Source organism: Coturnix japonica, chromosome 4 (genome assembly GCF_054131305.1).
Source record: "Coturnix japonica strain WE chromosome 4, WE-NBRP24, whole genome shotgun sequence".
NCBI classification, from domain to species: Eukaryota; Metazoa; Chordata; class Aves; order Galliformes; family Phasianidae; genus Coturnix; species Coturnix japonica.
In genome coordinates, this window is record NC_140666.1 from 91,122,178 (window position 1) to 91,144,904 (window position 22,727).

General features: G+C 51.5%; 3 protein-coding genes and 2 long non-coding RNA genes across 7 annotated transcripts; all 5 read right to left on the reverse strand.

The window, feature by feature from the left end:
• Positions 1–479: 479 nt before the first annotated feature.
• Positions 480–3,092, reverse strand: LOC146761215 (rho GTPase-activating protein 32-like). The gene is made up of 3 exons (XM_085545948.1): positions 1,741–3,092; positions 1,231–1,379; positions 480–980 (listed from the first exon to the last, which is right to left on the reverse strand). The coding sequence occupies exons 1-3, from the start codon at positions 1,995–1,997 to the stop codon at positions 562–564; spliced, it is 825 nt and encodes a 274-aa protein (XP_085402074.1). The 5' UTR covers positions 1,998–3,092; the 3' UTR covers positions 480–561.
• LOC146761216 (rho GTPase-activating protein 32-like) lies at positions 2,756–5,417 on the reverse strand (the record flags this gene model as incomplete). Its single annotated transcript, XM_085547757.1, has 7 exons — positions 2,756–2,774; positions 2,832–2,939; positions 3,302–3,384; positions 3,886–4,018; positions 4,176–4,278; positions 4,713–4,856; positions 5,330–5,417. Coding segments are annotated over 7 exons (678 nt in total), but the record flags the coding sequence as incomplete, so codon positions are not given.
• Positions 5,418–10,842: 5,425 nt separating this feature from the next.
• Positions 10,843–11,761, reverse strand: LOC146761217 (uncharacterized). Its single transcript, XR_014945587.1, has 2 exons — positions 11,682–11,761; positions 10,843–10,943 (listed from the first exon to the last, which is right to left on the reverse strand). It is a non-coding gene; the product is annotated as an uncharacterized LOC146761217 (long non-coding RNA).
• Positions 11,762–12,745: 984 nt separating this feature from the next.
• LOC146761218 (rho GTPase-activating protein 32-like) lies at positions 12,746–17,515 on the reverse strand. Its single transcript, XM_085547758.1, has 10 exons — positions 17,452–17,515; positions 17,018–17,122; positions 16,442–16,544; positions 16,230–16,284; positions 15,405–15,520; positions 15,098–15,205; positions 14,789–14,832; positions 14,007–14,208; positions 13,497–13,645; positions 12,746–13,246 (listed from the first exon to the last, which is right to left on the reverse strand). Exons 1-10 carry the CDS (start codon positions 17,513–17,515, stop codon positions 12,828–12,830), a joined length of 1,365 nt encoding a protein of 454 aa, XP_085403884.1. The 3' UTR covers positions 12,746–12,827.
• Positions 17,516–19,382: 1,867 nt separating this feature from the next.
• LOC146761219 (uncharacterized) lies at positions 19,383–22,721 on the reverse strand. Of its 3 annotated transcripts, none has more exons than XR_014945590.1 (3): positions 22,607–22,721; positions 21,720–21,922; positions 19,383–19,910 (listed from the first exon to the last, which is right to left on the reverse strand). It is a non-coding gene; the product is annotated as an uncharacterized LOC146761219 (long non-coding RNA). The 3 variants fall into 3 exon arrangements; XR_014945589.1 differs by lacking the exon at positions 22,607–22,721 and adding an exon at positions 22,413–22,558; XR_014945588.1 differs by lacking the exon at positions 22,607–22,721 and having other exon boundaries at positions 21,720–21,974.
• Between the last annotated feature and the right edge of the window lie 6 nt (positions 22,722–22,727).

Here is a 22,727-nt window from a genome sequence, read left to right on the forward strand (position 1 = left end):
GTTACACTTGGTCGAGAGAGTGAGAGAGGCAGGCAGCACTGCCTGATGTTGGTCAGGGTGAGCTCCTCCTGCCGCAGCGCGATGATGGCAGGGCTGGAGATGATCTGCAGGGACAGCTCACAGGTGGGAGCCAGGAATGGACACGGTGGGAGGACAGAGGTGTCAGGGAGCAGCCACGGCGTTGAAGAGCATCCAAAAAGCAATAAAAAAAAGCACTGAAAAGCATCACAAAGCCACAGCCAGGAGGCTTGCAGTTTTCATGAGCAGTATCCAGGATGCTAGAGACTATTTGCTGCCATAAAAAATGGTAGCAGAGCTCTCACTGCAGGCATCCCAAAGTCAGGCAAAATGTGAACACATCCAGAGCTCTGCTGCACGCACCCCACAGCCAGAGCGTTGCAAGCTGAGCTGCCTTGCTGTTTCTTGCACTCTTCCCAGTCCCTGTGAATGAAGACTTGGAATGCAGCCAAAGTGTTGATTGAGCACGAGCGTGTCTTTATTCAATGGGACAAAGGAGGGCGTGAGAGGTCCAGGCTTTAAGATGGGACTCATCCTCTGTTGTTAAGGAGGGAGTGACTCAGAGCTCCTGCTGTTACTTGGAGCCTGGGCCTGGTGGCCTGATTCTATGCCCCCCTCCAAGGGGCTCGTCATCTCCTCTGCGTCGCTGACCTGAGCCTGTATGGTGCTGCTGCTGTCGGGGCATTCAGGCTGTGCTTGGGCTGGGCTGCACTGCAGAAGCACTGGGTCCAGGCTGGTGCCTGTGGTGTCTGGCAGGCTCAGGTCAGCAGCTTCAGCAGGGATGGGATGAATGAGGGCTTGAACTTCGATGACGTTCTTCTCTTGATCACTGCTGTCATATGGAAGGCTTTCATTGGAACTGCAGCATCCTGTGCTTCCCATGAGTTCTCCATTGATGGAAGCACAGGATGCATCATCGTCACATGCCCTGAGTCTTCGGGGTACATGAGGGCTGGAGTCACCTAGGAAGGAGTAGATGCACAGCGGTTAGTGTCGAACATTCGCAAGATGAATCATGGAAGAGGTTCTTGACATTTGGCTATGTATGGGTGGTGGGCAGAAGCAAATAGGCTTCTAACAACAGTGTCACTGTCTTGAAAGTGATCCTCGTGCAGGATCCTCCTCGTGAAGGAGGTACAAGCCCACTGAAAGCATGAATTCTAGCTGTGTTGCTCACAAGCAGTGTTTTGAAAGCTGGATTTGCACTCTTACCTGCCAGGACCACGACTTCTGCTTCTGATGGCTCCCTGGCACTGCGCTGCAGTTGGTGTTCGGCCACAGGTGATGGTCTTTGCAGGCAGAGGCAGGAACACCAACTGCCGCAGCGCGATGACTCCATCCTCTTTCTGGGAGAACTTGCTCTGGAGAGAGAAAACAGAGCATGCTGTCAGTCGTGGTGTAGGGTGAAGGAAGAGCTGCTCCGAGCCCTTGACAACAGTTGCCCGTTCCTGGCACTGCCTGCTTTCTGCTGAAACACAGCTTAGAAACGCGCTCTGTTTCAAACAGCAGAGGACGCTTCCATTCCTACAGCTCCGCCCTCAAGTCCTGCTGGCTACATTTCTCTCAACCATGTCAAGCAAGATGTGGAGCATGTGAGCAAAGGCTCCACAGCAGGACAGGACAGGAGCTGGCAGGCTCATATATATATAATGGACAAAAATTAAACCAATAAAACCCAACCGACCAATGATGATAGGGGCTGGAAAGGGAAGTCCTCTTTACCTTTTAGATGGAAAATCAATTACTGTGTGGAAGTTCCCCTGTACAACTGCGGGGGCTTCCTCCTCTTCTATCTCGCTGCTCTGTGTCACAGTGGGAGAGCTGCTCTGGCCGTTTCTCTCAGCCTGTGCCTCCTGCACGGTGAGCAGCTTCGTGGCAGGAGGAGACACCCACACAGACTTTAGCCCGGCCAGAGAACTGTGCCCTGCAAGGGAAAACCACAGGTAAGAGGGAGGATCAGACAGCAGCAGCACAGCCATCCCAGTTCTGCATTTCTCTCAGACTTGCTTATCCGAGACACTGGAAGACGAGGAGCTCAAACTAACCATGTGCTTAGAGGTATGCTCGTGGCAAAGGACACAGCCACAATTAAGAGCAGCTCAATGTATCAAAATAGGCAAACGAAAACCCTATTAAAACTAGTGGGCAGGGAACTCAGAAAGGTTCGCTGCCACACTTCAATCATGCATCACCTGCTGGCAAAACATCTTAACAGCAGTGACAGTTTTCTCCATGTAAGGTTTGGGTTTGGACACACTAAGGACATAGCAACAGGGTGCCATATTCTAATCTAAGCCCAGAAGCCTGTTGTCTCCTCGACAGTTAGAGCATTTTCAGAGGTCTTAGAGAAGGCCTGGATTGGATCAAGATGTCAGATCAAGATCAAGCTAATGGAGGAAGATGCTCACCCTCTCCCACGGCTGGTGTGGATTTGGAGCAGAAGATGACGTCTGTGTGGCTTATGATGAACTCAACAACAGCCGACTGCGTCTGCAGCTCCATACAGGCAACTTCTCCGCTGGCGCAGGCAGACTGGCTCTGCTGGGATCTGAAGAAAAGGCAGATCTTACAAATCATTTCCCCAAGATCATTTCCCCAAGTATGAATTTTTGCAGAGAAAAACTGTCAAACTGGGCTCTGGAGACTTCCGCAGTGGGCCATCAGCAATGCCACTGACAAAATTCTCAAGGAAGTTCAAGGACACAATAGACCCATCTAAACATGAGAGCAGAAACTGTCATCTAGAAATTGTGCCCCTGGGGTTGGGAGAGAGCAGAAGTAAGCATGGTGTTGAAACGGAAAAAGAAGTTTACCTTAAAAGGTTTGGAGCCCACACTATCGCTAAATTCTTAGCGTCCATGTTGGTGACGGAGCTGTTCCCGGCTAGAGACGCCAAGTGTCTCATCAGGTATTCCAGCGTCCTGGAAAACAAGAGAGGCAGATGTTCAGCACCAAAAAGCAAGCGGTGCTGCAGTGCACAAAACAAACCTCACTTCATGCTAGTGGTTGTCATTGCTACTGTCCCTGAATATGAAGTAGATAAAACGTTTCCAATGGCACCACGCTGCAGTACCAAGCCCTGCAAAGCACAGCCGCAGCCATTGGCTGCACCAATCGTACCCCCGTGCCAAGGAACTGACCCAATCCATTGACCCAGTGCAGCCTTCAGCCGCTTCAGCGTGCACAGGCATGATGTTGCAGGTGTGAGGCAACACCTGGAATCGCATCATTGCCCTCTGAAAGGCAGCAGGGCTGAGCTCAGCAGACCGAGCGCAGCACTGACCTGTAGTGAGGAGCGGGCAGCTGCTGGATGGCTTCCTGCATTCTGTGCATCCGCTCCTCCTCTGTGGCAGCACAAACAGCGTCCTGGAAAAAGGCAGGAAGGGATTCAGACACCAGTCAGGCTGGAGAGCTGCCACAGGTTTGGGAACCATGGGGACAGCGCGCTGGTGGTCAGCACCGAGGCAGACTCGATGCCTTCCAAGAGGCATCAGGGGAACACAGCGGCACACAGCCTGTGTCATTGAGGTCAAGCAGTGCAAGCTCTGGGGGCTTTACTGCCTGATTGCACAGCACAGCTCCTCGCAGCAGGCATTCCTCTCCAAGTCCACTTTGCTATTAACCCCATTCTACCAATAGCTGGGGAACAGCAAAGGAAAGGGAATTCTCACAAGCATTGTGAATAGCTTAAATAAGCACCTCCTGGCACCACCACAAGTGGCATCAGTGAGAGGCAGGATGTGGCAAAGGCATGCCTCATGGGGCTAACAGAAAGAAGACCTCAGAACTGGGGCACTGCTGCAACCACTAGCCAGGACGCCCAGGGAACAGGTATGTGTCATTTCCAAGACATTGCCCTGAGCTTACCGAGAACTTGTCATACAGTTGGTCGGTCAGGAGAGGGTTCGGGAGCTCCCTGAAGTACAACTTGCACAGGGAGCTCACGCTGTGAAGTTCTCGGACGCTTAGCTCGGGAACCTGCTCCGTATCGAATTCATGGCTGCAGAGAAGGACACAGAATTGGGCAGAGGGCTTTGAGAAAGAGGAAAACAAGTCCAAAGACACACATACAGTCAAGAAAAGGAAGAGGTTCCTCTGAACGCCTGCAGCATGGCACGGGCCCCTACTGACAGCTGTGTCAGTTGCAGCACTCTTACCGTAGTTGCTGGATCCTGGATGCCACGCCGGACAGGCGGTATATCCCCCGCACCACACCATGTTCCTCAATGAATTGAGCGCAGCTCAGGAGGACCTGGGGGACTACAGAACAAGAGCCAGCGGTTAGCTCAGCTTCTTACTTAAGTCCTGGTTCAGGCCGTGCTCTTCTCACATCCCATCCTCTAAGCCCAGCCGGGCTACCGCTTGCTTCCTCCTTACAGGAGAAAGCTGGCAGAGACAGCTGTGAGGATAGTGCACAGAGACGCGTTCTTGGCTTTCCAGAAATGCCACGACCTATCAACAGCCTGGAGAAAGTAATTCTGGCAAAGCCACAGACACTGCAAGTCCCATCACAGCTCCCTGGGGAATGGAAGAATCCAATCTCACATCCAGAAGAGCTAGGGAAAGGATGCAGGATGCTCTCTGTGGCTAGAAGCCTTCCTACGTTTTCAGGCTGAAACAATTTCTGGATATGATCTCCCTTTCAACTTTAGATGCCCAACGGAGAAAGATCTCAGGAATGGGTTGTTCCTTACCATCACGGCCAGAGCGGAGAAGGTGCTCCCCCAGGTCACAGCCAAACACCCCTTCCTTCGTTGGCTCCGGCTCCGTTGCTCTCCTGGGGCGGGCCTTCACCAAGGAACGAAGGAAGGTACTGAGCTTGCCCCGTTTCTTCAGCACTGCACAACAAAACAAAGAAACCAGTTCATTTCAGGCTTGGATCGGTTGGACGAGGCCGATCATAACACATTCGACCGAGCACGTAACAACAGGAAGAACATTCCGAACAAGGACACGCAAGAACGGTTTTCCCCATCCCTGCAACTGCCCAAGGCCAGGTCAGAAGGGGCCCCATACAGCCTGCTCTCATCTCCAGCTAAATGCACAGGCTGGCGACCCAGACTGAGGCAGGGGCCTTGGAGCCTGAGGATCCTTTAGGCCCCTTCCAATCCCAAGCCATTCAAGGAGGATTCTGTGACTTCCCCATGCCCAAGAATAAAATAAACACAGTGAGATTGGGCCAGATCTCTGCGTGTTCCGCTTAATGCAGTCCTCTTGCTAAGCTTGCTCATCTCGGGCATTAACAAAACCCCTGAAAGCCAAGCTGTGTCCCCATTTTATTAATCCGCATTGTCAAATGTAAAACACGTACCTGGCTTTGGCAAGGAATTGACGAGGGACTCGGGAACTTTTCCGCTGATGAGTTCCACGCACTCACCAGGGAAAAACCCGACCTGGAACAAGAACAAAAAGACAGGTGGGCATTAGCCCAAGCTCAGCACCAAAGGGAAGGTCCTCTGACACCGACACAGGGCAACTGCTTGCGTCTAGAAGCCGTCCTGTGCAGGCAGAGCAGCTCCAGTCTGAGATTCCTGACTCTACTCAAGTTGTGCTCTCTAGTCGGAAACGTGTGCCTACCTCAAAGCCACGCTTGCCTCTCCACCAGGGGCTCAGCTCCTTTGGTGGCATAGCAACTATGCACACCAAGTCTCCAACCTGCAAGAGACTGAAACATCAATCCCAGCTTCAGCACAGCTGGCAGGAAAGCACAGCTCAAATAACTGCCTGATTCTTTGCTGCAGAATATCCTCAAGCTTGACAGCAAGGGAGACATTTTGAAGGAGTCTTGAGAGTATTCGAAAGGCGTTCACACCCTATACTACTCTCCCGTGCATGACAACAAGGAACGCCTGGAACTGCTTACCTCCAGGGAGAGCTCATCCGGCCCCTGGGCGACGTGGCTCTTAATAACATGGGCTGCCGCAATCGCCGGAACGTTAAGAGATGACACCGCACGCTCCAGCTGCGGCTTCCGCATGTTATCAGCCTGCAAAACAGAGCACAAGCCTTGGTCAGGAGCTGAGGACAAACCAGGAGGATTTCAAGGTGAGGAGCACATCTGCAGAGAAAGCTGCAGCAAATGCGCTCCATCCTTGTCGGGAGCACTTCAGAAGGAGCTGCACATCTCATCACAGTTGTTTCTCTTCCTGGCGTGCATTGCCAGGCCATGCAAAGATGCATCTCTCTCTACCCAGACTAATCAGCAGTGGCACTGGTGCAGACAGGTGGCCAGGCCCTTTTTGGCCCATTCTTTCCTGCAGGAGAGTACATCTGCAGCTCCCTCTGCTGGCTCAACACAGGGAACAAAGACCAGCCAGAGCTTCATACTGTACCTCCGTCGCCGCCACCTCAGGCTCGCGGCTGATCCCACTGCACGCGACACCCATCACAGCAAGTGTGAAGAGCTGGAACAGAGCAGAAACACTTCTGTTTTCTCTGTTCACACAGCACAGTATGGGGACACTTCTTCAGAACTACCCTCGCATGCCCTGCGGCAAAACCATGAAGGGGGACAAAACATGGCATGTACCTGGCAGTGAGATCACCTCAAGCTACCTGCAGCAGTTCCTTGTCGCTTTGCTCAGATGTAATGAGAGCAAAAGCTGCACCGAGGCAGTGGGCGGATGGTGAAGAGAGGAGAGAGAAAGAGCAGGTCAGCGAGCAGGGCTAAGACAGCCATGGAATAACACACACAGCACAACCGTCCCATCCCCTTGCTGCAAGACATGCTGAGTCTCAGGCTACGTGATGCCTGTCCTCCCAGCAACTTTACGATGCTTCCACAACTGAGTAAAGACGACGACAGAAGAAGCACCGAACGGGTGCCACCTTTACGGATAGCCCCTTTGGAACGTGTGTACCGGGGGAAAATTACGTCTGATGGTCAAGAGTAAGTAATATGGTGCTGTGAGCTCCGACAGCCAGCAGTTCTCAACACCTCACTGCCCACCCGTCCATCCCACGTTGGCTCAGCTTACCTACAAGATGCTGCGCACGATGGTGTGAAGAAAAAGGCACTAAAGGCACTAAAGGCACTAAAGGCACAAGAGCAACAAACCAACCAACTACTCCGACCACTAGCTCACCCACAAAGGAGCACAGAACGCACCGCTCCTCCCCTCATTCCAGACGCTTATGACATCACCAAGGGCCAGCAGCCTGGTCCACCATGACCCCCCACAAGGCGGGGAGGCAAGACCAAGTGGTCACGTCTATTTCCAACACGGCACCACAACATTCCAGAACTCAGTGTGGGTTTGGAATTCTATCCTGGTGTGGCAGCGCAATGGGAGGTGTTAGGGCACAGCTGAAGAGCAGACAGACACTGGATGTTTCCAAAGGAGGGTGCCAGAATAACTCTCAGCAGTCTCTTGCAGGGCTCTTTGGGATGCTTCAAACCCATTTTCACTGCATAGGTCATTTCTAGAAAGTCCAGCCGACAAATGCTCACTTTGTCTGGGTAACGCCTCTATGCATCATGAATGAAAAATAAAATAAAATGGGCACGTGACCTTGTGACCTCTCTGCTCTTGTTGTCAGCCAGACACCTAAGATGAGCATTACGTGTTCGTGCTCCTGAATGAAGATTCACCCAAGTCTGTGTTCCACTCTGCTCCATCTCTGGGTCTAAAAGAAACACAAGATGATTACAAGATCCTTTGCACATATGAAAGCTCAGGGTGCACACTAGTTCTCTTTAGCAAGAAATACTACTTGAGAATTCACAGAATCCACACATAAACTTTCTTTCTCTTTAACCCTTTTCCTTTGTACATGATTCCACTATTTATACCCTCAATTAATGATTCATACTGCACATGATGTTATGATGTAGAATATTGACAGCAACAGCACAAAACCATGACAGAATCCACAGACAGTTTTTTGAGAGGTAGTATGAAAGATGAACAGAAAGGAAATAGATTCATTCAAATAACCTACTTAATCCTCTCCCCATCAAAAAGGAAGCCTTCTGGGCACTGTTACAAGCTGCTCCTAGAACAACTTGCACCACAAACTGCGGTACATACATCTTCTTCCCACAGCACCCTCCCCTCTCTGGTTAGTGTCAGATTCACTCAGGTTAAAATACGTGGATCAGAACAGCCATTCAGTTCTGCTGAGGCAGGATCCCACTGCCGGGATGTCCCCCAGTCCCATTTCCTGCTTTTCCCAGCACGGGTGGTGAAGGGAACAGCAACTGACATCACCTACCCAGACTTCTGCAGGGCCTTCCATTCAGTCTCACATCACAGCGAGAAGCAGGAGAGCTCTCGTTGCACAAAGCTCGGGGCTGCAGAAATCAAGGCTGCCTCTAAGGTGGTGCTTCAAACAACATGTGTAATTGGACACGAGACATGAAAGACAGGGCTGCAAGCGCAACATCAGCGCTTCCTGCAGAGCACATCGCACAGCTGTAGGCACACTGCAGAAGACTCACACAGCACCTGAGAGGTAACAGCTCAGGAAGGAAAACCTTACCCTGTGAACACAGCCACAAGCTACTCTCTTCTTCGTGGCCTTCATTCACACCGAGCATTTCCCTCAAGAGTGCTGCTCAAGGTGATGCTGTCTCCAGCTGTTGGCCACTTGCACTGCTGGACGCTGCACCCACAGCTCATTCTGCTTGAAGTAAAGCCTGCTGGCTTCACTCCAAAGCACAGGCACAGGCCACAGCCTGATCCACCTGCTTTGTCTGAAAAGCTTCTAAAGCTGCTCTCATTGGATCCCTTCTGCTGCTCGTTCTCTCTGGGCAGGAAGCTCTACTCTCACAGCAACAGCCAAGAGCTGGAAGGCTGGAAACGCCTCCAATCCCCACGGATGATTCTGTCTACAAACACAACAGCTGCCTGCTCTTCAGCAGGGGGATGCTCACCCAGCAAAGCGCTCACCCAGCAGATACCTTTTCCATACTCTCAGAGCAGTCACAACAGTGTGCAGCCCTTGGCACTGCATTTCCAATCAAGGTAAACATAGATCTAAGCTACTCCTTCTGTGTTAATACTTAGATTCCCAGTTGCAGTTGGAGCTCGAGAGCTCAACACAACAGATATGACACGAGGTGCAACTGGAAGACGTGTCTCCAAGCCAACAAAAGCCAACTCACCAACCAAGAGCCAGGTCTTGCTAATTCAACTGATCAGAGCATGTGGGAGCGGGCCGGACATCAGACCACAAGTGTCCATTTCCACTGCAGCTCCATCTAGAGAAGAGCACCAATCAGCAGGTGAGAATGAATTCATTCACAGGCTGCACAATGAGTCAGTTCTTTACACAAAAATACCCCACATTGATCCCCACAAAAAAGGAAACGGCAGGAGCTAATACGGACCAAAGAGGTTCTTGTTCCTACGCCTCATCCTCTCACCCCAAGTCCTGGGTGATGCCCACAGGCTTCAAGTCAGGTCTCAAATCCATTGGACTCCTGTCTCTGGATTTGCCCTGGTCTGGCCCAAGCCCCGGTCCTACCATAGGATTGTAGAATTACTCAGGTTGGAAAAGACCTTGAAGATGATCAAGTCCAACCGCAGCCTAACCAGTACCCTAACTCTAAAAGCCCTACACTAAATCATATCCCTGAGTACCACATCCAAATGGCTCTTAAATACAACCAGGGATGGCGATTCAACCACCTCCCTTGGGAGCCTATTCCAGTCACCAATGCCGAGTACAGAGGCAGGATGACTTCCCTAGTCCTGCTCACCACACCATTCCTGATACAAGCCAGGATTCCATTGGCCCTCTTGGCCACCTGGGCACACTGCTGGCTCATATTCAGCCGAGTGTCCATCAGCACACCAAGGTCTCTTTTCTTCTGGGAGCTTTCCAGCCACACCTCCCCAAGCCTGTAGGGTTGCCTGGGGTTGTTGTGACCAAAATGCAGGACCCGACACTTGGCCCTCATGAAACTCATGCCGTTAGCATGAGTTAACCAGATAGACCCTGGGATGCAGACTGCTCTCCAAAGCCCAACTGGACACCAGCACACAAGAAGTTGATCAGATCCATCCCCAAGCAAGCACCAAGCCTCCCCAGGAAACTCTTTGCCATCAGCTCCGTCATCGCCTTTCCTTTCCTCCACACCTCAATCCCAAAGTAGTTCCCACATCTGCCAGCACGTGTTACCTCCCACCTTCTCATCGCACAGTGCTTCAACAGCACCAAATTTGCTTCTGGGGCCCTCCTTCACCTCACTGTGCTAACACTCAACTGTCATTATGATTAAACCACATTCTTTCTTTCCTCCTCAAAATAAAATGATTCTCAGACTAGAGGAATAGAAGGCTGAATCTGAGACACCCCCAGTCTGCAAAATAATCTGCTGCTTGGAAGCAAAGCGCTGTGCCAAGGAGTGCAGCTGCAAGCCGCAGGAGAAAAGTCACCATGCTGCCCTTCTCCTTTAGAACAGAAGGAAACACCACAGAAAGACACAGCAGGCTTCACAAGCTCAAAATCCAGCACATCAAGCTGGCAAGAGATGATTCTGAACTGCCCTCGTTTACACTCATCTCCACAGTGGGGTCCGTCGTGGAGAGCTGAGAAGGAACTTACTGGCAGAGGCAGGGCCCTTCCCTGCAGCACTCCTTCTGGTAGTTCAGATTTAACTTACACAGAAATCCTAGCAGACGTTCTCACTGAGAACTGCACCTAAAATTCTTCCTTCCAGAGGAAAACAGGCCCAACACGCGGTTGTATACAATGCTTTCATCAAAACGAAGCAGAGATGGCACAGCAGGACAGACCTACTCAGAGTGCATGTTAGAAGCCATTCAAGAACCTAGTCGTTCTTGCTGCAGGTCCCCCGACTTCTGTTAAAAGCTGAACTGTCTCCAGAGCACCTGTTTCCATCAGCTGCCACCATCTAAAACAGCCAGCCTTCCTGCGGTCACCTGGCCCAAACATCCCTTTTGCTCTACGCTTGATTCCTGCAAGAGATCACAGTAAGGGATCACAGTGCTGGCACAGCTGAAACATAAAGGGTGTGCGAGTTCCCTGTTAGCACTCAGTGTGAACAAATCTACCAATGAGCAACACCGTGAATCCTCACTCACCTCAGCAGAGGTCAGCCCGCACCCCAGCCTTCCGCCTATCCACGTGCACATGCACACATGTGCAATGCTCTGCCCCTTCTACACACCCTCATGCACGCAACGCATCTTGTACCCTCCTTAGCATTCACAAACGTGCAAACCATCCCTGGGAACACATATGTGCCAACAAATACCACAAAACATCCCTTTGTCTCCACCTGTGTGCAACCCAACTCCTCACACACCCCTGTGCAAACACACAATTGTGCCACCGCATCCACGCACTATCCGTGTGCTCACACACACTCATGCAACCACATCCCTTGGTGCAGCCCTGTGCGCACACACACAGACACATGTGCAGCCCCTTCCTTTCACTCCCAAAGTGCACACACACACCGGTACCACAATGTCCTTGCGCAGCTCCAACACTCTGCACACCCCTGTGCACGCACATATACGTGCAGGCTCGTCCTTACACACATACCCACTGACCTACACACACCTGAGCAACCCCACTGATTTGTACACTCATGGACACAAATGTGTGTGCAACACCATTGGTGCACAAATACACACAAACACACAAACTCATGGAACCCCACTGCTTTGTGCAATGCTGTGCACACTCACGTGTGTCATGCACTGATTTCCCAGCCAGTCCTCGTGGGGCCTCTTACTTAGGACGGGAGTGCAGGGGAGCAGCCAGAAGCTGTCTGCATTCCCTGCTGTCTGCTGGGCAGTTTTTCTGGAGATGCTTGGGTTGCTTTGCTTTTCCTTGGGAGGTGGGAATGAGCTTTGGGTTGGAGGCACATCCCGTGCCAGAGCATCCCAATGGCATGCGTGGGATCAGCAGGTCTGTCAGAGAAGTGGGTGAGGTTGCACACCAAGCTGCAGCAGAGGAAGGGGAGGAGGTTCCAGCACAGCTCTGCACCATTCTCTGCCACACTGGGCAGCTTGTTCCTGGCTCAGCAGTGCCATCAGACAAGAAGCAGGGAAGGAAATCAAGGATGGTGGGTACCATCAAACGCTGTCGGTGCATGCCTTCGTAAGAAAAACAGACCCAGAGCTTGTGGGTTGTTTCTGCTTTGGTAGCATTCATGTGCTGTAGCTGAGCAAAAGGTTGTGCTGCTTGAATCTTCTGCAAGAGCCGCCTACCAGTAAATGTCTGCAGAGATAGAGGATGTGACAGAAAGCATTTGTCTCCACGACAGTGTAGTTACACTTGGTCGAGAGAGTGAGAGAGGCAGGCAGCACTGCCTGATGTTGGTCAGGGTGAGCTCCTCCTGCCGCAGCGCGATGATGGCAGGGCTGGAGATGATCTGCAGGGACAGCTCACAGGTGGGAGCCAGGAATGGACACGGTGGGAGGACAGAAGTGTCAGGGAGCAGCCACGGCGTTGAAGAGCATCCAAAAAGCAATAAAAAAAAGCACTGAAAAGCATCACAAAGCCACAGCCAGGAGGCTTGCAGTTTTCATGAGCAGTATCCAGGATGCTAGAGACTATTTGCTGCCATAAAAAATGGTAGCAGAGCTCTCACTGCAGGCATCCCAAAGTCAGGCAAAATGTGAACACATCCAGAGCTCTGCTGCACGCACCCCACAGCCAGAGCGTTGCAAGCTGAGCTGCCTTGCTGTTTCTTGCACTCTTCCCAGTCCCTGTGAATGAAGACTTGGAATGCAGCCAAAGTGTTGATTGAGCACGAGCGTGTCTTTATTCAATGGGACAAAGGAGGGCGTGAGAGGTCCAGGCTTTAAGATGGGACTCATCCTCTGTTGTTAAGGAGGGAGTGACTCAGAGCTCCTGCTGTTACTTGGAGCCTGGGCCTGGTGGCCTGATTCTATGCCCCCCTCCAAGGGGCTCGTCATCTCCTCTGCGTCGCTGACCTGAGCCTGTATGGTGCTGCTGCTGTCGGGGCATTCAGGCTGTGCTTGGGCTGGGCTGCACTGCAGAAGCACTGGGTCCAGGCTGGTGCCTGTGGTGTCTGGCAGGCTCAGGTCAGCAGCTTCAGCAGGGATGGGATGAATGAGGGCTTGAACTTCGATGACGTTCTTCTCTTGATCACTGCTGTCATATGGAAGGCTTTCATTGGAACTGCAGCATCCTGTGCTTCCCATGAGTTCTCCATTGATGGAAGCACAGGATGCATCATCGTCACATGCCCTGAGTCTTCGGGGTACATGAGGGCTGGAGTCACCTAGGAAGGAGTAGATGCACAGCGGTTAGTGTCGAACATTCGCAAGATGAATCATGGAAGAGGTTCTTGACATTTGGCTATGTATGGGTGGTGGGCAGAAGCAAATAGGCTTCTAACAACAGTGTCACTGTCTTGAAAGTGATCCTCGTGCAGGATCCTCCTCGTGAAGGAGGTACAAGCCCACTGAAAGCATGAATTCTAGCTGTGTTGCTCACAAGCAGTGTTTTGAAAGCTGGATTTGCACTCTTACCTGCCAGGACCACGACTTCTGCTTCTGATGGCTCCCTGGCACTGCGCTGCAGTTGGTGTTCGGCCACAGGTGATGGTCTTTGCAGGCAGAGGCAGGAACACCAACTGCCGCAGCGCGATGACTCCATCCTCTTTCTGGGAGAACTTGCTCTGGAGAGAGAAAACAGAGCATGCTGTCAGTCGTGGTGTAGGGTGAAGGAAGAGCTGCTCCGAGCCCTTGACAACAGTTGCCCGTTCCTGGCACTGCCTGCTTTCTGCTGAAACACAGCTTAGAAACGCGCTCTGTTTCAAACAGCAGAGGACGCTTCCATTCCTACAGCTCCGCCCTCAAGTCCTGCTGGCTACATTTCTCTCAACCATGTCAAGCAAGATGTGGAGCATGTGAGCAAAGGCTCCACAGCAGGACAGGACAGGAGCTGGCAGGCTCATATATATATAATGGACAAAAATTAAACCAATAAAACCCAACCGACCAATGATGATAGGGGCTGGAAAGGGAAGTCCTCTTTACCTTTTAGATGGAAAATCAATTACTGTGTGGAAGTTCCCCTGTACAACTGCGGGGGCTTCCTCCTCTTCTATCTCGCTGCTCTGTGTCACAGTGGGAGAGCTGCTCTGGCCGTTTCTCTCAGCCTGTGCCTCCTGCACGGTGAGCAGCTTCGTGGCAGGAGGAGACACCCACACAGACTTTAGCCCGGCCAGAGAACTGTGCCCTGCAAGGGAAAACCACAGGTAAGAGGGAGGATCAGACAGCAGCAGCACAGCCATCCCAGTTCTGCATTTCTCTCAGACTTGCTTATCCGAGACACTGGAAGACGAGGAGCTCAAACTAACCATGTGCTTAGAGGTATGCTCGTGGCAAAGGACACAGCCACAATTAAGAGCAGCTCAATGTATCAAAATAGGCAAACGAAAACCCTATTAAAACTAGTGGGCAGGGAACTCAGAAAGGTTCGCTGCCACACTTCAATCATGCATCACCTGCTGGCAAAACATCTTAACAGCAGTGACAGTTTTCTCCATGTAAGGTTTGGGTTTGGACACACTAAGGACATAGCAACAGGGTGCCATATTCTAATCTAAGCCCAGAAGCCTGTTGTCTCCTCGACAGTTAGAGCATTTTTAGAGGTCTTAGAGAAGGCCTGGATTGGATCAAGATGTCAGATCAAGATCAAGCTAATGGAGGAAGATGCTCACCCTCTCCCACGGCTGGTGTGGATTTGGAGCAGAAGATGACGTCTGTGTGGCTTATGATGAACTCAACAACAGCCGACTGCGTCTGCAGCTCCATACAGGCAACTTCTCCGCTGGCGCAGGCAGACTGGCTCTGCTGGGATCTGAAGAAAAGGCAGATCTTACAAATCATTTCCCCAAGATCATTTCCCCAAGTATGAATTTTTGCAGAGAAAAACTGTCAAACTGGGCTCTGGAGACTTCCGCAGTGGGCCATCAGCAATGCCACTGACAAAATTCTCAAGGAAGTTCAAGGACACAATAGACCCATCTAAACATGAGAGCAGAAACTGTCATCTAGAAATTGTGCCCCTGGGGTTGGGAGAGAGCAGAAGTAAGCATGGTGTTGAAACGGAAAAAGAAGTTTACCTTAAAAGGTTTGGAGCCCACACTTTCGCTAAATTCTTAGCGTCCATGTTGGTGACGGAGCTGTTCCCGGCTAGAGACGCCAAGTGTCTCATCAGGTATTCCAGCGTCCTGGAAAACAAGAGAGGCAGATGTTCAGCACCAAAAAGCAAGCGGTGCTGCAGTGCACAAAACAAACCTCACTTCATGCTAGTGGTTGTCATTGCTACTGTCCCTGAATATGAAGTAGATAAAACGTTTCCAATGGCACCACGCTGCAGTACCAAGCCCTGCAAAGCACAGCCGCAGCCATTGGCTGCACCAATCGTACCCCCGTGCCAAGGAACTGACCCAATCCATTGACCCAGTGCAGCCTTCAGCCGCTTCAGCGTGCACAGGCATGATGTTGCAGGTGTGAGGCAACACCTGGAATCGCATCATTGCCCTCTGAAAGGCAGCAGGGCTGAGCTCAGCAGACCGAGCGCAGCACTGACCTGTAGTGAGGAGCGGGCAGCTGCTGGATGGCTTCCTGCATTCTGTGCATCCGCCCCTCCTCTGTGGCAGCACAAACAGCGTCCTGGAAAAAGGCAGGAAGGGATTCAGACACCAGTCAGGCTGGAGAGCTGCCACAGGTTTGGGAACCATGGGGACAGCGCGCTGGTGGTCAGCACCGAGGCAGACTCGATGCCTTCCAAGAGGCATCAGGGGAACACAGCGGCACACAGCCTGTGTCATTGAGGTCAAGCAGTGCAAGCTCTGGGGGCTTTACTGCCTGATTGCACAGCACAGCTCCTCGCAGCAGGCATTCCTCTCCAAGTCCACTTTGCTATTAACCCCATTCTACCAATAGCTGGGGAACAGCAAAGGAAAGGGAATTCTCACAAGCATTGTGAATAGCTTAAATAAGCACCTCCTGGCACCACCACAAGTGGCATCAGTGAGAGGCAGGATGTGGCAAAGGCATGCCTCATGGGGCTAACAGAAAGAAGACCTCAGAACTGGGGCACTGCTGCAACCACTAGCCAGGACGCCCAGGGAACAGGTATGTGTCATTTCCAAGACATTGCCCTGAGCTTACCGAGAACTTGTCATACAGTTGGTCGGTCAGGAGAGGGTTCGGGAGCTCCCTGAAGTACAACTTGCACAGGGAGCTCACGCTGTGAAGTTCTCGGACGCTTAGCTCGGGAACCTGCTCCGTATCGAATTCATGGCTGCAGAGAAGGACACAGAATTGGGCAGAGGGCTTTGAGAAAGAGGAAAACAAGTCCAAAGACACACATACAGTCAAGAAAAGGAAGAGGTTCCTCTGAACGCCTGCAGCATGGCACAGGCCCCTACTGACAGCTGTGTCAGTTGCAGCACTCTTACCGTAGTTGCTGGATCCTGGATGCCACGCCGGACAGGCGGTATATCCCCCGCACCACACCATGTTCCTCAATGAATTGAGCGCAGCTCAGGAGGACCTGGGGGACTACAGAACAAGAGCCAGCGGTTAGCTCAGCTTCTTACTTAAGTCCTGGTTCAGGCCGTGCTCTTCTCACATCCCATCCTCTAAGCCCAGCCGGGCTACCGCTTGCTTCCTCCTTACAGGAGAAAGCTGGCAGAGACAGCTGTGAGGATAGTGCACAGAGACGCGTTCTTGGCTTTCCAGAAATGCCACGACCTATCAACAGCCTGGAGAAAGTAATTCTGGCAAAGCCACAGACACTGCAAGTCCCATCACAGCTCCCTGGGGAATGGAAGAATCCAATCTCACATCCAGAAGAGCTAGGGAAAGGATGCAGGATGCTCTCTGTGGCTAGAAGCCTTCCTACGTTTTCAGGCTGAAACAATTTCTGGATATGATCTCCCTTTCAACTTTAGATGCCCAACGGAGAAAGATCTCAGGAATGGGTTGTTCCTTACCATCACGGCCAGAGCGGAGAAGGTGCTCCCCCAGGTCACAGCCAAACACCCCTTCCTTCGTTGGCTCCGGCTCCGTTGCTCTCCTGGGGCGGGCCTTCACCAAGGAACGAAGGAAGGTACTGAGCTTGCCCCGTTTCTTCAGCACTGCACAACAAAACAAAGAAACCAGTTCATTTCAGGCTTGGATCGGTTGGACGAGGCCGATCATAACACATTCGACCGAGCACGTAACAACAGGAAGAACATTCCGAACAAGGACACGCAAGAACGGTTTTCCCCATCCCTGCAACTGCCCAAGGCCAGGTCAGAAGGGGCCCCATACAGCCTGCTCTCATCTCCAGCTAAATGCACAGGCTGGCGACCCAGACTGAGGCAGGGGCCTTGGAGCCTGAGGATCCTTTAGGCCCCTTCCAATCCCAAGCCATTCAAGGAGGATTCTGTGACTTCCCCATGCCCAAGAATAAAATAAACACAGTGAGATTGGGCCAGATCTCTGCGTGTTCCGCTTAATGCAGTCCTCTTGCTAAGCTTGCTCATCTCGGGCATTAACAAAACCCCTGAAAGCCAAGCTGTGTCCCCATTTTATTAATCCGCATTGTCAAATGTAAAACACGTACCTGGCTTTGGCAAGGAATTGACGAGGGACTCGGGAACTTTTCCGCTGATGAGTTCCACGCACTCACCAGGGAAAAACCCGACCTGGAACAAGAACAAAAAGACAGGTGGGCATTAGCCCAAGCTCAGCACCAAAGGGAAGGTCCTCTGACACCGACACAGGGCAACTGCTTGCGTCTAGAAGCCGTCCTGTGCAGGCAGAGCAGCTCCAGTCTGAGATTCCTGACTCTACTCAAGTTGTGCTCTCTAGTCGGAAACGTGTGCCTACCTCAAAGCCACGCTTGCCTCTCCACCAGGGGCTCAGCTCCTTTGGTGGCATAGCAACTATGCACACCAAGTCTCCAACCTGCAAGAGACTGAAACATCAATCCCAGCTTCAGCACAGCTGGCAGGAAAGCACAGCTCAAATAACTGCCTGATTCTTTGCTGCAGAATATCCTCAAGCTTGACAGCAAGGGAGACATTTTGAAGGAGTCTTGAGAGTATTCGAAAGGCGTTCACACCCTATACTACTCTCCCGTGCATGACAACAAGGAACGCCTGGAACTGCTTACCTCCAGGGAGAGCTCATCCGGCCCCTGGGCGACGTGGCTCTTAATAACATGGGCTGCCGCAATCGCCGGAACGTTAAGAGATGACACCGCACGCTCCAGCTGCGGCTTCCGCATGTTATCAGCCTGCAAAACAGAGCACAAGCCTTGGTCAGGAGCTGAGGACAAACCAGGAGGATTTCAAGGTGAGGAGCACATCTGCAGAGAAAGCTGCAGCAAATGCGCTCCATCCTTGTCGGGAGCACTTCAGAAGGAGCTGCACATCTCATCACAGTTGTTTCTCTTCCTGGCGTGCATTGCCAGGCCATGCAAAGATGCATCTCTCTCTACCCAGACTAATCAGCAGTGGCACTGGTGCAGACAGGTGGCCAGGCCCTTTTTGGCCCATTCTTTCCTGCAGGAGAGTACATCTGCAGCTCCCTCTGCTGGCTCAACACAGGGAACAAAGACCAGCCAGAGCTTCATACTGTACCTCCGTCGCCGCCACCTCAGGCTCGCGGCTGATCCCACTGCATGCGACACCCATCACAGCAAGTGTGAAGAGCTGGAACAGAGCAGAAACACTTCTGTTTTCTCTGTTCACACAGCACAGTATGGGGACACTTCTTCAGAACTACCCTCGCATGCCCTGCGGCAAAACCATGAAGGGGGACAAAACATGGCATGTACCTGGCAGTGAGATCACCTCAAGCTACCTGCAGCAGTTCCTTGTCGCTTTGCTCAGATGTAATGAGAGCAAAAGCTGCACCGAGGCAGTGGGCGGATGGTGAAGAGAGGAGAGAGAAAGAGCAGGTCAGCGAGCAGGGCTAAGACAGCCATGGAATAACACACACAGCACAACCGTCCCATCCCCTTGCTGCAAGACATGCTGAGTCTCAGGCTACGTGATGCCTGTCCTCCCAGCAACTTTACGATGCTTCCACAACTGAGTAAAGACGACGACGGAAGAAGCACCGAACGGGTGCCACCTTTACGGATAGCCCCTTTGGAACGTGTGTACCGGGGGAAAATTACGTCTGATGGTCAAGAGTAAGTAATATGGTGCTGTGAGCTCCGACAGCCAGCAGTTCTCAACACCTCACTGCCCACCCGTCCATCCCACGTTGGCTCAGCTTACCTACAAGATGCTGCGCACGATGGTGTGAAGAAAAAGGCACTAAAGGCACTAAAGGCACTAAAGGCACAAGAGCAACAAACCAACCAACTACTCCGACCACTAGCTCACCCACAAAGGAGCACAGAACGCACCGCTCCTCCCCTCATTCCAGACGCTTATGACATCACCAAGGGCCAACAGCCTGGTCCACCATGACCCCCCACAAGGCGGGGAGGCAAGACCAAGTGGTCACGTCTATTTCCAACACGGCACCACAACATTCCAGAACTCAGTGTGGGTTTGGAATTCTATCCTGGTGTGGCAGCGCAATGGGAGGTGTTAGGGCACAGCTGAAGAGCAGACAGACACCGGATGTTTCCAAAGGAGGGTGCCAGAATAACTCTCAGCAGTCTCTTGCAGGGCTCTTTGGGATGCTTCAAACCCATTTTCACTGCATAGGTCATTTCTAGAAAGTCCAGCCGACAAATGCTCACTTTGTCTGGGTAACGCCTCTATGCATCATGAATGAAAAATAAAATAAAATGGGCACGTGACCTTGTGACCTCTCTGCTCTTGTTGTCAGCCAGACACCTAAGATGAGCATTACGTGTTCGTGCTCCTGAATGAAGATTCACCCAAGTCTGTGTTCCACTCTGCTCCATCTCTGGGTCTAAAAGAAACACAAGATGATTACAAGATCCTTTGCACATATGAAAGCTCAGGGTGCACACTAATTCTCTTTAGCAAGAAATACTACTTGAGAATTCACAGAATCCACACATAAACTTACTTTCTCTTTAACCCTTTTCCTTTGTACATGATTCCACTATTTATACCCTCAATTAATGATTCATACTGCACATGATGTTATGATGTAGAATATTGACAGCAACAGCACAAAACCATGACAGAATCCACAGACAGTTTTTTGAGAGGTAGTATGAAAGATGAACAGAAAGGAAATAGATTCATTCAAATAACCTACTTAATCCTCTCCCCATCAAAAAGGAAGCCTTCTGGGCACTGTTACAAGCTGCTCCTAGAATAACTTGCACCACAAACTGTGGTACATACATTTTCTTCCCACAGGCCCCTCCCCGTCTCGTTAGTGTCAGATTCACTCAGGTTAAAATACGTGGATTAGAACAGCCATTCAGTTCTGCTGAGGCAGGATCCCAGCGTTGGGGTGTCCCCCAGTCCCATTCCCTGCTTTTCCCAGCACGGGTGAGGAAAGGAACATCAACTGACATCACCTACCCAGACTTCTGCAGGGCCTTCCATTCAGTGTGAACAAATCTACCACTGAGCAACACCCTGAGACCCCACTCACCTCAGCAGAGGTCAACCTGCAACCCTAGACTTCTACCCCTCCACGTGCCCACACACACCTTTGCGCCACCCTGCCTGCTTTGCAAACCCATGTGCATGTACCGCAACGTGTGTGCTCATTTCCATTCACAGACGTGTGCAAACCATCCCTGGGAACACGTACAAGCCAACACCTACCAGAAAACATCCCTTTGTGTGCACCTGTGTGCAATCCAACTCCTCAGCACAGCCCTGTGCAAGCACACACTTGTGCCACCGTGTCCACACACCCCCCGTGTGCTCACACACACTCATGCATCCACATCCCTTGGTGGAGCCTCCTCGTAAGCAGGGGGATGCCCACCCAGCAAAGCACTCACCCAGAAGATGCCATTTCCTTACTCTCACAACTGCCACAACTGTGTGCAGCCCTTGGCACTGCGTTTCCAATCCAAGCTCAAGCATCTAAACCATTCCTTCTGAGTTAATACTTAGATCCCCAGTTTGGGCTGGTGCTCAACTGGTCAACAAATCAGAAATAACACAATGTGCAACTGGAAGATGTGTCTCAAAACCCGGAAAATCCAACTCTCTGACCTCGGCACAACTTACCGACCAACAGCCAGGCCTTGACAACTTGGCTGATCTGAGCACGTGGGAGGGGCCACACATCAGACCACAGGTGTCCGTTTCCACTGCAGCTCCCTGTAGGGAGCAGCACCAATCAGCAGGCATGAACGAACTCATTCACAGGCTTCGCAATGAGTCTGTTTCTTTATACAAAATAACCCACACCTATTCCTAATTAAAAAAGGGAGGAGTTAATATGGACCAAAGAAGTTCCTGTTCCTACGCCTCATCCTCTCACCCCAACTCAAGAACAAGTTGAGCAAGCACTAAGAACTAAGCACTAATAACGAGAACAAAGTGCACCGGATTCAACCTGGCCCGCTCCGACCCTCAGTCACACCAGGGATGCAAACTCATCCTCAAAGCCAGGCTGGACATCAACACATGCATCATTCTTCAAACACCCCATCCCAGCAGCAAGGGATCAAAGCGCTGGGACAGCAGAAACAAAAATGCTGTGAGAGTTTTCTGTTGGCACTGAACATGAACAAATCTACCGCTGAGCAACAGGATGTGAGACAAACAGCAGAAAACAACCAACCTGCAGAACTAACTCGTTTGGGGTTGGCCCGGATGTTTGCAAGCTCCCTTCCCATGGTCCAGGCCAAGCTTGAAGTGCTGCTCCTCATTTGCACAGGGGGAGAACACTGCAGATGGGATGTGGTAGCTATGCACAGCATGCCTTTCTCTTGCTTTTCCTCTCTCCATCTTCCATTAGCAAACAGCATCTCAAAGCTTTCCTTCCTGAAAAATTCACTGGTAAAAAAAGAACTGGCAAGCTTGCTTTTAAAACTGAATTGTTTATACAGTTTGATGCTTTAAAGCAGAAGCTCACCCAGCAATGACCTACGTCAAACAAGCTCAACATGCAGGGAAAAGTTATTTCTCTCTGTCGGCAGGCTTTGCACACATTCACAGGTGCACAACAGTCTGCCCAGTTCTCAGCACAACTTTACTAATCACAGAAATCCAGTTTACACTCGGCACCTTTTTCCCTCTTCTGTAATACTGTCCTGCTGCAAAAAGCAATGATGCTTCTTCACATCACAACCCAGCCTCCACTGATACTTGCAGTTATTCCTTCCCAGCTGAAAGACTCCACACTTGCTCTTGCTAAACCTCATTAGTTTCCTGTTGGCCCAGCTCTCCAACCTGCCCACGTCTTGCTGAATGGCAGCACAGCCTTCCAGTGTGCCAGCCACTGCTCCCAGCTTTGACTCACTGGCATACTTACCAAGGGTGGACACTACCCCCTCATCAAGGTCGCTGACAAAGGCGTTGAACAAGACCAGACCCAGCACCGCCACTCACAGTTCTCCAGCCGCACTCTGCACCGCCGATCACCACCCTCTGAGCTTGGCCAATCAGCCTGCTCTGAGCCCACCTCACCGGCCACTCATCTATCCCACACTTTCTCAGCTTCATTACCAGGATCTTGTGGGAGACTGTATCAAAAGCATTGCTCAAGGCAAGGTAGATGACCTCCACTGCTCTCCCGCCATCTGCCCAGCTGCTGATGCCATTGTAGAAGGCTAACAGGTTGGTCAAG

Coding starts and splice junctions, on each gene's coding strand:
- LOC146761215 (XM_085545948.1), bottom strand. CDS start 1,997: ATGGCTGTGCTGCTGCTGTCTGATCCTCCCTCTTACCTGTGGTTTTCC. Junction 1,380..1,740: donor ATTGATTTTCCATCTAAAAG/GTAAAGAGGACT, acceptor TTCTCTCTCCAG/AGCAAGTTCTCCCAGAAAGA. Junction 981..1,230: donor AGAAGTCGTGGTCCTGGCAG/GTAAGAGTGCAA, acceptor ACTCCTTCCTAG/GTGACTCCAGCCCTCATGTA.
- LOC146761218 (XM_085547758.1), bottom strand. CDS start 17,515: ATGAGCAAGCTTAGCAAGAGGACTGCATTAAGCGGAACACGCAGAGAT. Junction 16,285..16,441: donor TCCAGGATCCAGCAACTACG/GTAAGAGTGCTG, acceptor CCTTCTCTGCAG/CCATGAATTCGATACGGAGC. Junction 15,206..15,404: donor GTCAGTTCCTTGGCACGGGG/GTACGATTGGTG, acceptor CTTGTTTTCCAG/GACGCTGGAATACCTGATGA.